General features: G+C 36.8%; 1 protein-coding gene across 1 annotated transcript; it reads left to right on the forward strand.

Moving 5' to 3' along the window:
• Window positions 1–388: 388 nt before the first annotated feature.
• LOC113448564 (carnitine O-palmitoyltransferase 2, mitochondrial-like) lies at window positions 389–13,033 on the forward strand. The gene is made up of 4 exons (XM_087927020.1): window positions 389–564; window positions 6,047–6,127; window positions 9,652–9,758; window positions 11,730–13,033. Exons 1-4 carry the CDS (start codon window positions 389–391, stop codon window positions 13,031–13,033), a joined length of 1,668 nt encoding a protein of 555 aa, XP_087783146.1.
• The last annotated feature ends 2,743 nt before the right edge of the window (window positions 13,034–15,776 follow it).

Raw genomic sequence — 15,776 nt, forward strand, 5'->3', positions numbered from 1 at the left:
AGTAAACGGGACCGGCGACAATGTGGATTCTCAGCTATTCCTACGACACGGTAGGGAGGGGAAAATGCTTTCCAAGTCAGTTAGGTATCCTATAAATAATTGAGCAATAAAGCTCGGTCAGCCTGAGCTTCCTCAAAGGCCGCGTCCGCCATGGCCCGCAGGGGTGAAACGCAGCGGTCAGCCAGATCGGCAGCCACCACGCCCGCGTTGCCCCCTCAGAAGCGAAAACGGCTCCTCGCGTTCTCCGGTTGCCTTGGATACCAGGCGGAGGCCTTCTTTCCTGCCGCCTTCGGCCGTTTGCCGCCATTCGGAGGAGCGCGTGCCGCCGAAGGCCGGTTGCGGTGGGGTGGCATTTCGCCTTTTCTCTCTCCGGGCCGAGCAGCCTGACATGCGCCGAGCGAAGCCCCCGTGGGGGGCCTCGATGCTGCGGTGCGCGGTTAGCTGCCGCCAGTACTGGAGGACCGTGGGACAGCCGGAGGGGATCGTGTCAGAGCAGGACACGGATCATCATTTCGTGCATCGAAGCACCATTCCTACCATGCATTTCCAGCCAAGCTTGCCCAGGTTCCTCTGCCGTTCACTATGTTTCATGGAAATTGGCGGGGAGGGGGGGCGAGGGGAGTAAGTGGACTCCGAATACATCGAAAACATCCTTCCTTCTCCTTTTCCAGCCATTCTTGCAGTGTAGCTGGACCACTCGATTGTAGGGGAAGGCACTTGGATGCCGCATTTCGCACACATTCTGTGAGTGTAACCCAAACAGTACTATTTAAGCCCTTGGGCCTGTTTGAAAAACAGCATGCCCGTTGCCGTGGGAGTAGAGCCTCTGACTTTGGGATTTGACAGAGACCTGGGATAACTTCTACTTTTTCTAATATCTCTGGCCTATGAAGATCCCCATACAAAGCCCAAGGCCTCTTTCTGCCCCATCATATTGTCAATGAAGCAAAAATATTCATGTTCAGGTCCAGACAAAAATATTCTTCAAGGAAGTTCTCCCAGAGAATCCATTGAGGCAAGCATTTGTTGGGAGGAGGAATTACTCAGTACTATTTGGCCTGCTGGTTTTTTTTGAGGAGAAACAGGATGAGAAAAATAATCAGAGAATGACAGGTGCTGATATGTTGCCTGAGGTGTGTGTGTGTACCTACTTTTGCAAGTAGGTTATCTGAGCTAGTAGGCATTATAGTGACCAAGCAAGAAAGCCCTATTTCAGCAGTCCATTTCAATGCAGCCTGTTACATATTGTATGCCTGGTGAAATATAGGCTGCTGGAAAATGCCGTGGTTTGATTTGCTTGTCACCATTTCACTGATAGGGATGGAAGTGGCAATGAATATGTATTTACCCACAAAAAGTATAGGATCTAGGAAAAAGCTGCTGAAAATGGTTTTAGGTTTGACACTGTGTACATGCAAGCCATGACTGTCTGCTGAATTGGAAAAATTTCAAGCACAGGAAAAGGAGGCTCAGATTTAGCCCAAAAGCATTGTCCATAAACATATTTAAGAAAATGAAATTCAATGTAGACAAAAGTAAAGTCCTACACTTAGGCAAGAAAAACCAAAAATACACATAGACTGGTTGAAACCAGGCTTAATAGCAGTAACTGTGAGAAGGAGTCTTAGTGGACAACCAGCTAAATATGAGCCAGCAGTGTGCAACAGCAGCCAAAACAGCTAATGCAATCCTAAATTGTATTAATAGAGTGATACAATCAAGATCAAGTGAGGTACTAATACCACTCTATAAAGTCTTAGTAAGACCACACCTAGAGTACTGCATCCAGTTTTGGTCACCACACTATAAAAAGATGTTGAGACTCTAGAAAAAGTACAGAGAAGAGCAACCAGGATGATTAGGGGACTGGAGACTAAAACATATGAAGAACGGTTACAGGAACTGGGCTTGGCTAATCTAATAAAAGAGAAGGACCAGGGGAGACATGATAGCAGTGTTCCAATATTTGAGGGGCTGCCACAGAGAGGAAGGGGTCAAGCTATTTTCTAAAGCGCCTGTAGGCCAGACAAGGAATAATGGATGGAAACTGAACAAGGAGAGATTTCACCTGGAAATAAGGAGAAACTTTCTGACAGTGAGAACAATCAACCAATGGAACAGCTTGCCCTCGGAAGTTGTGGGAGCACCATCACTTGAGACTTTCAAGAAGAGATTGGACTGCCATCTATCAAAAATGGTGTAGGGTCTCCTGCTTGGGCAGGGGGTTGGACTAGATGACCTACAAGGTCCCTTCCAACTCTGATTATCTGTTATCTCAGAAGAAAACAGCCATTATATGATTAAATGGGCAGAATTTCTTTTTTTCTAAACAAGAAATTACTGAGCACAGACACTGGGAAAGTGTCATATTTCCCATATTTTCTATGAAGAACTTCCTACAGGTGAAACTCGAAAAATTAGAAAATCGTGCAAAAGTTCATTTATTTCAGTAATGCAACTTAAAAGATGAAACTAATATATGAGATAGACTCATTACATGCAAAGCAAGATAGTTCAAGCCGTGATTTGTTATAATTGAGATGATTATGGCTTACAGCTCATGAGAACCCCAAATCCACTATCTCAGAAAATTAGAATATTACATGCAATCAATAAAACAAGGATTGTACATAGAACAATATCGTACCTCTGAAAAGTATAAGCATGCATATGTACTCAATACTTGGTTTGGGCCCCTTTTGCAGCAATTATTGCCTCAATGCGGCGTGGCATGGAAACTATCAGCCTGTGGCACTGCTGAGGTGTTATGGAAGACCAGGATGCTTCAATGTTGGCCTTCAGCTCTTCTGCATTGTTCATGCCTCTCATGTCTCTCATCTTTCTCTTGGCAATGCCCCATAGATTCTCTCTGGGGTTCAGATAAGGTGAGTTTGCTGGCCAATCAAGCACAGTAATCCCATGGTCATTGAACCAGGTTTTGGTGCTTTTGGCAGTGTGGGCAGGTGCCAAGTCCTGCTGGAAAATGAAGTCAGCATCCCCATAAAGCTCGTCTGCAGAAGGAAGCATGAAGTGCTCCAAAGTTTCCTGGTTGACCCTGGACTTAATGAAGCACAGTGGACCAACACCAGCAGATGACATGGCTCCCCAAATCAACACAGACTGTGGAAACTTCACACTGGACTTCAAGCATCTTGCAGTGTGTGCCTCACCATTCTTCCTCCAGACTCTGGGTCCTTGGTTTCCAAATGAGATACAAAAGTTGCTCTCATCAGAAAAGAGGACTTTGGACCACTGAGCAATAGACCAGTTCTGATTTTCTTTAGCCCAGGTAAGACACTTCTGATGTTTGTTGTTCAGGAGCGGCTTGACAAGAGGAATACGACATTTGAAGCCCATGTCCAGGATCCGTCTGTGTGTGGTGGCTCTTGATGCACTGACTCCAGCCACAGTCCACTCCTTGTGAAAGTCCCCAACACTTTTGAATGGCCTTTTCCTGACAATCCTCTCCAGGCTATGGTCATTCCTGCTGCTTGTGCACCTTTTTCTTCCACACTGTTCCCTTCCACATAACTTTTTATTAATGTGCTTTGATACAACACTTTGGGAACATCCAACTTCTTTTGCAATTACCTTTTAAGGCTTTCCCTCCTAATGGAGGGTGTCAGTGATGGTTTTCTGCACAGCTGTCAGGTCAGCAGTCTTTCCCATGATTGTGATTCCTGCTGAACAAGACTGAGAGATCATTTAAAGGCTCAAGAACCCTTTGCAGGCGTTATGGTTTAATTAGCTGATTAGAGTGGGACACTTTGAGCCTAGAATATTGAACCTTTTCACAATATTCTAATTTTCTGAGATTGTGGATTTGGGGTTTTCATGAGCTGTACACCATAATCATCTCAATTATGACACATCATGACTTGAACTATCTTGCTTTGCGTGTAATGAGTCTATCTCATATATTACCTTTTAAGTTGCATTACTGAAATAAATGAACTTTTGCACGATACTCTAATTTTTCGAGTTTCACCTGTATTTTCCCCTAAAAATAGAATAGTCAAATTCCACCCTATAAAAGTAAAATAGTCTGAATGGGTTCAAAAATTAATTATCTGAAAGGAATCAAAATAACAAATATTAGGAGAGCTTGATCTTTCTGCTTGAGTGTTTAATTATAAAAAGTTGAATTTATATAGAAAATTCTTCAAATCATTAAAAGTTACTTCTGAAATAATTTTTATAAGTGTTTGAAACAAAGATTGAAATGTTTGGAAGACAGTCATTTAATAGAAAAGAAAATATGTAGCTCAGGGTTCTTATGCTCTCTATGCCTGGCTGTTTGCTTGCAAGCACTTCATTACCCAAATAGGCAATATCCTCAGTGTGATTAATTATAGAATTTGTTTGCTGTTACAGAGTAATTTGCCTTGCCAGTTTTGTTGGGGTAGGCTTTTCTCCTTAGTAGTTTCTTGATTAGGGTATTGTTTTCTGCTTTTTATCCACCACTGTTCTTTTGTGATTTGACCCTTCTTGCTTAGGTCATTGAAGGTTCTCTTGATCTGATCATCCATTTTATGAATACCAGAAAAAAAGAAACAGGCTACATCTGTCAACAAAATGTATACCTATGGAACTTTTATCAAAAAGTGCCTGACCTCTTAATCCACTACAGCACAACTAGCACAAGCCATGAAAAGGACAATACTATCACACATCAAAAAGATCTCGAAAACAGCCAACAGACTATTATAATTACACAGTATAACCACAGCACACAAACCAACTAAAGTCCTCCAAAATATCTTAAGTAAACCAAAAGACCCAGTTGCCCAAGAAAAAAAAAACAGGAGTCGTCTACATTATACAATGTAAGAACAGCCACTGTGTAATGTCTATGGAGATTCCCAGTCATCCAGGTCATGGTTGTCCCAAAGATGCTTTTCTTTTTAAGAAGCAACTGGAAGACTCCATTTCCCATCATCCAGTCAGAGCTGAAGAAGCTTCTTGGATAAGAAGGGAAATGTCTTTAAAAAAGAACCAGAAAGTCCAGTTTCTCTTAAAAGAAAAAAGCACCTTTGGTACAGCAATGTGTAAGATGAATGGGCAGACTAGCAGAGTGCATTTATGAATGGCAAGACACAATGAAACACTTCAGTCTCACAACACATGGACACACTCAACCACAGTTTCAGCTGAAAAACTGTTAGCATCTTAGATCAAGCCAAATTCAAAAATGCTAGTAAATTCCTGGAAGCTTGGCATTCTGACAAATCAGTTGTCAGTAGACACATGGAGGCAAGCTATATTTACACAATATTCAAAAAAGATAATTAAAGTTAAGAAGGAAACAAAAAGCCCAGAACACAAGTCTACAGCAGTCCAGATTCAGATAAGCAGAGATTAACACCAGACAAAACATCAACTAGAAAAAATATCCTAGTTAAGGAACTATCAAAAGGGGAAAAAACCCCACACCTCCATCAAAACTGGCAGGACAGTTCCATATATAAACAGTGTATAAACAGGGAGTAAACCTGCTTATTTTCACCAATTATGTTACCTAGTTAGATAATAAAATATTTGCCAACAAACAACTAAGCTCAGAGTGCAGTAAGGATTTCATAATTATCGGTAATTTCATCTAAGATCTGTTTACATATAAACCTGGATATTTATTTTATACTTAAGATTTATTAAGTTAGATTTTATGAAATAATAATTCTTTACAAAGATCTATTACAATACAAATATTAAAAATATGTCTAACAATTGTAAGAGTCATTTTATCAAATACTGCTTTTGTTTTGGAATCAGTAGAAAAAAACCAGGTACTTATTCATATAGTTTTATATACTCTGCTATATCTATTCTATCTCTGTCTATCCTAGTTGGTGAAAACATCTAGGGAGGTGACAGGAAGCTGGGTTAAGGTAATCATCTGTGAGTGAGGGATTGCTGCCATTCTCCTTGATGGAAATAATATTATGCCCTTCAAAAAAACCTGTAAATAAATAACAGCTAAGTTCATATATGGGATGAGAGAACTGATACGAAATGCCAATTTATAATTTAATGATTCCATTTTCAGGTTGCCTATTCCTAAACTGGAAGACACTATCAATAGATACTTAGCTGCTCAGAAACCACTATTGAATGATGAACAATACAGGTATAAGAAAAGACATTATATAATTATATAATAAAAGAACAGATACAGCAGTTATATTTTAAAAATACAAATAGATAAAAATATACAAAATACTTGTTTCTCTGTAAATAATTGTATTTGGTATTCTAAATTGTCAAATCTTTGTTAGTGGATTTTGTCTTGCTGGCTCTGCCTAGAGGAGGAATTATAGAGCAATGATGAATTATTGATTTGTGCATACCACACAATTTCCCTGCAAAATCCCAGATTCAGCCTTCAGTATCTCCTGATTTACTGAGCAAAGTTATTGTCTGGAATTTTAGACAGTTGTTTATTAGATCAATGGACTAAATAGCCATATTCATACATCCTGTAGCACTAGGTGAAAATTCTGTAGAACTCCGGCTTCTCATTTATGATCAATAAAAATGTATTGTTGCGAAAAACTTCTGGTTTGCAGGGCTTTGGCGGCAGGGAGGAATCCGTGATTGTGCGCGGTTTCTGCCTGGGCTCGCCGCTGGAGCGCCCCGAGCCAGCTGGCTTCAGGGCTAAGCCACCCCGTAGAGGTGGTGAAGAGGGGGGAGATCCCAGCAGGGTCGAAGAAAGCCGCATCTTTCCTCCTCAGCTGGCTAAACTCCCTTTCCCAAAGGCAGTAAGAGCAGCGGTCAGAAATGGCCACCTCAAAGAAGCACTCATCTGGAAAAGAAAGTGCAGGAGGAAGTTAAGAAGTGAAAGTTTTGGCTGACCGGGATAAGAAGCAACAACTAAGGTATCCTGGAATTTAAATTTTATAAAAGATACATCGCTCCCAAAGAAGACTCGGAAGCAGCGAATGAAAGTGAAAAGGGAAAGTTTTTTTTTTCACTCTCCTTCCTCACGTTGACAGCGAAGAGAGATGAATGAGAAATCGGAAAAATCCGCTTTGGCACCAATAGGTAATTAAACTGGAAATATAATTAAATGCCAAGGGGACAACAAAGATTTCTGAACACTAAAACTTTTTTTTCTTTGCTATAAGTGGGAAGGGAGAGGAAAATAATAAGGGCAGGATTTGGAAGGAGGAGTCTGCCTGGAATTCAAAAGAATCTAAATTTAAATCTTAATAAGACTTTTTAAAGATACATTTTAACTGGAACTTTGCAACTAAATAGTAACCCCTGGAAGAGAAAGTGAAAAAAGAAGAAAGTGTTAAAAGAAACAGCTTGTGTGTATTTGGATTGCTTGGTGACTTTGTGACTTTTGGAAATTATATTTGAATGACTAAAAACAATTGGGTGGTTGTTTAAAAAAAATTCTACAATGGCATCACTTGTGGATGAACTGAAAATGGAATTTAAAAAATATAAAGAAGAGGAACAAGAAGGGAAGGGCACTTTTGGCTCCGTTTTTCAATTCTTAGAAATGGCGATCTGTACCTATGAGAAACTACAAGAAAAGACTGCGCAACTAGAAGATTGGGACAAAGAAGAAGCCATCTTTAATGAACAAGTAACTTTATCTGGGGAAGAAAGGGGAAAGAGGGGAAAGAGAATGGAGAATTTAAGACCTAAAAAAACAGCCAAAAAAGGGAAAAATAATGTGAAAAGTGGATATAATGTTAGAAAGCAACAGAAAAGGGGAATACAGAAGAGGGAAATGGAGGTGGAAAGACAAGGGGGTAAAAAGGGGAGAGAGAAGAAGCAAGGGAGGAAGGAAGGGAAGAGAAGTTACAAAGGTTTGGAGCAAGATGTAAAGAAACAGGATTTATTCAGAGATAATGGGTAAAAATTTAACTGAAAAAGTGATTCTGCAAAAAAATACATAAAATTATATTGTTATTGTATTAGAAATAATGTTAGAAAATTGGAAACAACATATGATTAAAAAGTGGGATAAAATAGTCAGTGTAATTCAGTGAAACTTTTGTGAACAAAATAAATGAAATGAAATAAATGAGAGAATTGAATTAGGAAGGAATGGGAACATTTTAATTACTCAATGTTTTATAAAATATAAGTGAAGTGGGGGATAACTAACTATGGAAAGTTTATAAGTGTTCCCATAGAAGTATGACACCTATTTGAAAAGTAATGTGTAAAATGTTTAAGATTTAAGTGAATATTAATGATAGAATTGAATTGGTATGGATTGTTGTTTTAATTATATTATATATTCATAATTTTTTCTTTTTAAAAAAATACAGTGTGTAGTTTTAGAATGTACCAAGCAGAATCCGAATGGAAGTTATGTATTATATTAAGTGTTATAATTTTAGGGCAAAGATATAAAGGCGTCATACTCCAATCAGTGATTACAGGAGAAATTTTGTTTAATGAGAAAAGATAATAGATAGCTGAAACAGGACAGACAAAGAATATAAGTATAATGATCTGAATTGAGATGAAATAAATAAAATAAAATTAAGAAAGTTAAAAGAGGGGAGAAGCTATATAGAAAATGTAGAATGGTAATAAGATATGGAATGGTATATAAAAATGAGCATGAACTTGAATTTGTGTCTGTACGAAGAGATGTAACCCGGGATCAAGCTGCTTTCAAAAAAGATATTTTGTTTTGTTTGTTTATGTTTGTTTTTAAAAATCAATAAATTTTTCCAAAAAAAAAGAATGTATTGTTGCATCTTTCCCAATTGCTCCAACTTGGTTTGTTTCACTAGCAGGAGAGACAATATAATTATAAACTAACTGGTTCCCACAACAATCTTAGAAACTATAGATATTGTTTCTATATTCTGGTTTCTAAAGAGAGTAGAAGACCAGAAATTCCAGTTTACAGCTTTTCTTTCTTTTTAGTTCAGTTTATTTTAGCTTCTTTGACTAATTGGGGGGGGCAAACAAAATTATCAGGTAACACTCTGCACATGAACATAAGCCAAGATCCTTTGAACTGTTGTTACATTGTTACACATAAAATGCAGGCAGTATTGGTTAATTTTTCCATTGTGCCACTTTTTTATTTTTATAAGCTGTCCTTTCAGTGAAATCTTTGGCATTAGCGTATGTATATTAATCCACAGCAGTACCATATAGCCTAAAGTGTGTACATGTGTTTTTCCTTTATTTGTGTCTACTTCCTGGAAACTGCCTGGACAAATTCATGCAGTTTTGTTAGCAAGGTGTTTTTCAGCAGTGGTTTGCCATTGTCTCTTTCTTAGGTCTGAGAGAGAGTGACAGGCCCAAGTTGGCTTTATGTCTAAGGCAGGACTACAACTCAAAGTCTCCCAGTTTCTAGTCTGATGCCTTTTAACAGGGACCCCCAATCTGTTTTAGCACCAGGGACTGGTTTTGTGGAAGACAATTTTTCCAAAATCTGAGGTTAGTTAGAAACACTGAAATCTCACAAAACTGGGCAATTTTATGATATATGTTTGTTCCCATTTGATTGTACACAGCATCTGGAAAAGTTTCTGACTACTAATATATATGGAACAAGAATATTTTATTGTAATTAAATAATAAATTATAAATGTAGTTATAATTATATCAGTTACAATATAAATAATGATTCAAGTGCAATATCATTATTAATCCATTTGTAATTTCTAGACATACTGTAAAAATTGCTACAGAGTTTGGAAAAGGAGAGGGGAAGATCATACATCGTGATCTTCTTGAACATGATCGGATTAATAATCATACAAGTTATATATCAGGTTTGTTTTTAATATTCTTGATTATTCTTGAGTCAGACTTAACATTATTTAAGTTTGTTTTATTTGCTAATTATTTTTATTGAGCAAATATATTTTGTTTTTGATGATCTGGCTTTATAAGTATAGTATCTGTTTTGAAACTGTAGTTTTTTTATCCAAAGCTTAAAAAGTAGGTTATGTAATAGCATCTTCACTCATGATGAAGGAAACAGGATGGTAAACTGTTTCATTGGAGTTCCATGGCCCACGCTAATTTGATTGTTTCCTAGAGTAATTTAAAGGTCATCTGCAAGCAAGTAATTTGGACCTTGACTGGGCTCCTTAATGATTTAATTAACCTCCATGCTTAATATCTTTTGGAAACCTTCCCCAGGACTTTCAAGAACAGGCACCCTATTTGGAGACTGGCATAAACCCCGTTCTCACAGGGCTTTGGAAGACTTAATTCTCCAAATCATGGGTGTCATTTCTTCTGCAAATAGTGCACTTGATTTTGTGAGACCTGGGAAAGAGCAGAAGCTTTCTGAAAAATTGTGAAAATGGGGCATGCAGTTTGGAGAAGGAATGGTGCACACTGCCTTGGGAAGAAGCCTGGCATGGCCAGCAGCTGCTTGCAAACTATAGTCAGGCCAAGCATACCGTGGTTAGCGGCAGGAGTAAATTGGCAAAGGTCAACTGGACGCAGCAAAGCCTATGATAGCTTTGCGCAATGGTGCTGGGATGGCTGGCCATCATATTTCTCAGGGACAGAGCAGTGCTGGAGCTAATATAGAGGCTTGGGGGCGGTAACAGCAGGGTGAGCCCGCTGGAGGTTATGGGCCTCTATTTCAGTCCTGATACTGACATTGCCAAGTGGACTATGCAGGACAGCCCAAAGGGCATAGTTTGGGGCAGAGAGGTGGATGGAAGGAGTTACAGTCTTATAAGCACTGCTGGGCACCGCTGGGCAGCTTCTTAAAGATACAGTAATACTTATATTCCAGTCAAATCAATTGCCTTTTAACTATATCCAGATTAACTATATTTTATTAATGCCATCTGATGAGTAAAGTGGAAAAGTTGCTTCCCATTACTCATACTGATATACCAATAGCAATAATGCAATCCAGTAATAATACAAAACTTAAGAATAGCTTTGCATTTGTTATCAATTTGAACATCTTTTGATCTGAACTCAAAATCATTCCTGGAAGATTGCAGTACAGACAGATGTTTGGATAGAACTAACTAGAGTAACAAATTATGTTAATGCCAGATTAAAGAAATTTGTACAAATATGAGGATGTGCCATTTTTATTTAATTGATTAAAAGTGACAATATTACATAGCATTAGTTTGAGATTAATCCATTTTTTACAAGATGTTTAAATATAATAAAATAAAAATAATGTATCAATTTAATTAAAGGTGTTTCCAGTATGGAGAGTTCTTATACAATTATGTCACAGAAATCGAGGTCATGATAGAATCTTAATTGTTTATAAGAAATAAATGAACTGATTTAATCAGTTCAGTGAAAGTAATGGAAAAGAAGTGCTGTATTGGCACTATGATTAACAAGCTATGTTATTTATATTCAGGAGATGCTGAAGGGTCATATGCCATACATCAAGTACATGATACAAAAAGCCAAACTGAAGGTCTCAGCAAAAAACCTAAACATTATGTATTCACTAGATTCCCTAGCTTCTTTATTTCTGACTTCACAGATCATAACTAAGGGTATATTCAGACACATATATTGGAGATGTTTGTTTTTTAAATTTGTATATTAAGAAAGAATGTATGTTTTACAGAAAGTTACAAAAATAAATGCAGCTTTTCTGATGTTTAAAGAAAATGTAGAACAAAGCAGATTTGAAGGGACCTGTTTGAATTTCCATAATACATCTGTAGAAACTGCAGTCTTTCAAGTTTATATATTAAATATTTAAATGTATTTTGTTAACTGAATTATTTTTATTTTTGTAGGACCCTGGTATGACATGTATCTTTCTTCGAGAGAGTCAGTTGTTTTCAACTACAACCCTTTCATTTCTTTAAATCCTGATCCCAAACCTGGATACAATAATCAAGTGATTAGAGCAACCAATCTTGTTGTTTCAGCATTAAAGTTTCTTAACACCTTGAAGAATGACTATTTACGGCCAGATATATATTATGTAAACCGCAAATGGGGTCAAAGCAAAATGTTCAAACATTTCATCCGTGCTCTTCCATCTACTCTATCCTGGTACGGAGCATATTTAGTGAATGCTTATCCTTTAGACATGTCACAGTATAAATCTCTCTTCAATAGTACCAGGATACCTAATTTAAGTAAGGATACATTATTTACAAGTGAATTTGCAAGACATTTGTTGGTGATGAGAAATGGTCATCTTTACGTTTTTGAAGTACTGGATCCTTTTGGTAACATTCTACATCCATCTGAAATCCAAGCTCATTTAGCACAAATAATATTTGATGCTGATCGCTTGCCTAGATTTGAACTTTCATGTCTCACAACTGAAGAAAGAAATACTTGGGCAAATGTAAGGCAGCAACTTGTCCAAAATGGTAATGAAGAAAACTTGAAGAAAATTGACAGTTCGGTCTTCTGCCTTTGTTTAGATAATGCTTCCCCACAAGATGAAATTGAACTCTCTCATTGTTTTCTTCATGGATATGGTTTTAATCGCTGGTTTGACAAATCCTTTAGTCTGATTGTCACTAGTGATGGAAATGCGGGAATCAATTTTGAACACTCCTGGGGAGATGGTGTTGCAGTTCTGCGTTTCATTAATGAAGTCTATAGAGACAGTACAGAGCATCCAGCTCTTGTGCCAGAATCCAGTCCAGCTTTGTTTGTTACAGCTTCTGACAAGCTTGAATTTGATCTGAATGATTCAATAACATCTGCAATAAATGCTGCACGTATGAAATTTGATGAAACATTGAAAAGGTTTAGAGTAAAATCATTTAGATATGAAAAATATGGGAAAGCGTATATAATGAATAAAAACTTGAGTCCGGATGCTGTGTTTCAACTTGCTTGTCAAATGGCTGTCTATCATCAGTATGGAAAGTTTCTTCCTTCTTATGAAGCATGTAGTACTGCAGCTTTTAAACATGGTCGCACTGAAACAATTCGACCAACATCTGTGTACACTAAAAAGTGTACAGATGCCTTTATTGCTGAACGAGGAAAGCATAGCATTCAAGATATGAGAAATATGATCGAAGAATGTTCAAAGCACCATAGACGCTTGCAATTGGAAGCTACACTAGGTTAGGACTTTTCAATATTTTGTTATTTTATTTTAGCTAAGTCTTGTGATAAAGTCTAGGAATAATATTTACGTAGACTGTCAAATAACTTCCGTCATTTTACTTAATAGGAAAAGAATGGGGTTTCTGTTGTGGGATGTACTTTATGGAAAGAATAGTTAGAAATTTTCACATGGTTTAACTAGTTCTTAGTTCCAACTTTGTGATAGTTATAGCTTAGGTATGAAGTTATAGAGAAATGTGAATGTAGCAACATTTTTTAAACTTTAATTCTTTCATTTATATCTGTCTGTCTTCCAAGTAACTCAAGTCATTATGCTTCCTAGTTGAATGGGGATTTGAATCCTACTCTCCCCATCTCTAATTTAATACCACTGCTACACTATATAGGCTTTTTTAATTATTGGAAGAAAAATGCTATTTTTGCAAGCTGCTAAAGGATACATTTTTTTGTTCTGGGCACTATAAAATGGATTGCTAGATATTGCCTTACTCATTTTTTTCAACTTCTACGATGCTGAGATTTCCTGGTGATCCTAATCCAAGCACTAATTAAATATGACTGTCAAGATTTTTTCCACATCTGTCAAGAAACTGCCATAATGTCATCAAGAATTGAGCTTGACTTGAGGGCTATTTTGCTTTTTAATTATATTAACCAATATTTACTAAAAGTAGTTCTTCTTTAACAACTCTTCGCAGCTACAACAATGATAAATAAGTTTACGACCAGTTCTTGCATTTACAACCTTCAGAGGTCTGTAAAGTAAAAGCCAAAATAAATAATAAGTAGAGTTATGGTATTACTTAACAATAGCAACTGTTTCATTTAACAACCGAGTGGTTGTTAAACTGGGACTACCAATAGCATCTATTTAAATAAGAAAATGTCATCTGTCCCAATGGAGGATAGTTAGGGCACAAAATATTTTGAAAGGGGATGTGTGATTATTATTTTTTATTAAATAAAGTTGTTTGTATTAGAGGAGGACTTTGGGGGGTGGGGGGACAGCAACAAGCCAACATTGGATTACAGTTCTATTTGGGAATTCTACAATAGAAGGAAGGAAATCACTCATAAGCACCATATAAGCTGAGTAATATTTGGATGATCCCAAATTCTGTTTTATGAGATAGGTGGCCATATATATATTTAAAGTAATTTAAATCTTGGTATATTTGTTTTACAAGTAGATATTTCTAAGTAGCATTATCCTAGAAATACAGACTTAGATTTTTAAAATGTATTTCTTTAGACTGAAGAAGAATTATTTGAGAAGCGGTTTTAATCAACTGTGTAGCAATTATTTTTTTCTTGATATGGGTTCAGCTTAGTTATTAGGACTAGCCATGAAAGTTCAATATTTACTAAATACTGTTGAGGACAAATATATATAATTCAATAAATATACCACAAAATTCAAGCTTCTAAGCAAGGTGAATGAAATGTCTTCACTTTGGGGCGTAATTATAAACCATTACTTAATGAAGTCCATTTTCACAAACTATATTGTGGTAGGATCTTATATTTAACAAAACTAAATAATTTGAGATGAAAAAAACCTTGCCTTGGCATTTATTATATTTACAGTAATTTTTCCTTTTATTTTCTATCGTGCAATAGCAGTATCCAGACATAATGCATTCTCACCATTGTAAAAGCCAGTCTGCATGTTACTAATAGTGTAAATGAGGTCATTCTGCTATAACATCCAATGCTAAATCTATAAGATCCATTGGTATTTTAGTTTGGAAAAAAATTGTGACCATTTTATACATTGCATCTGACATACACGATAGTAATTCACTTTTAAAGAGACTTTGCTTAACAACCACTCATTTAGTGATCATTCAAACTTATGACAGTGCTGAAACAAGTGGTACTTACAAGGTCCTCACAGTTCCAGCCATTGTCTCACCCTGCACAATGATGACACACAATGTCACATGATCACAATTCAGACACTTGGTAACTGGTCTACATTTTTGACCATTGTAGTTTCCCAGAATCACACAATTGCAATTTGCGACAAAGTTAATGGGTAAGTGGACAGGAAGTTGAAGTTGCAATCACATGAGGTCCTCACTTAAATGACCCACAGTGATTCACTTAATAAGGGCAACTAGGGACTGGTGGAACTACCATAACTAAGCAGCATAGTCATGTAACAAATGAAACAAAACATTAAAAAGTTATGATATTTATGTACTTACCAAGCACCTCTAAATTATATTAAAGTAACCAAAATATATTTACAATCCCAAGGCATGTCACAACTTTTGAGCTCCCCTAATATTTGGAATTTGAAAGTTGACAAATCTGACACGCCCTAAAATTGTAACATAACACTTTACAGTTATTTAGCGACAGAAATTCCAGTTCCAATTACCATTGTTGAGCAAGAATTAGCTCTAATTCTTAAACAATATATTAATTACTGACTAATTAAAAATTAATTGAAAACCTAATTCAATATTCCTTTTTCTTTTCTATACTGTGAATATCATGTCACAATAATACTAGTTCTTCATTATTGTGGTCTCTGTGCAAAAGGCATAGGTGTTCTGCATTTGCACTGAAACTCTATCTGGAACCTTCTTTAACTGAGATTTTAGCAAGAAGTGAATCCATACAGTTCATGCTCCTAGGCCAAAGGTAACAAAAATTTGTCCACCAATCCCTCTCAGGGGGCCCAAAGCACTCCTAATTGGGTAAACATAGCCAGAACTAAGAAATTTTGCTTCCTC

Source organism: Pseudonaja textilis, chromosome 2 (assembly GCF_049901715.1).
Source record: "Pseudonaja textilis isolate UNSWEBS1 chromosome 2, rPseTex1.2, whole genome shotgun sequence".
In the NCBI taxonomy this organism is placed as follows: domain Eukaryota; kingdom Metazoa; phylum Chordata; class Lepidosauria; order Squamata; family Elapidae; genus Pseudonaja; species Pseudonaja textilis.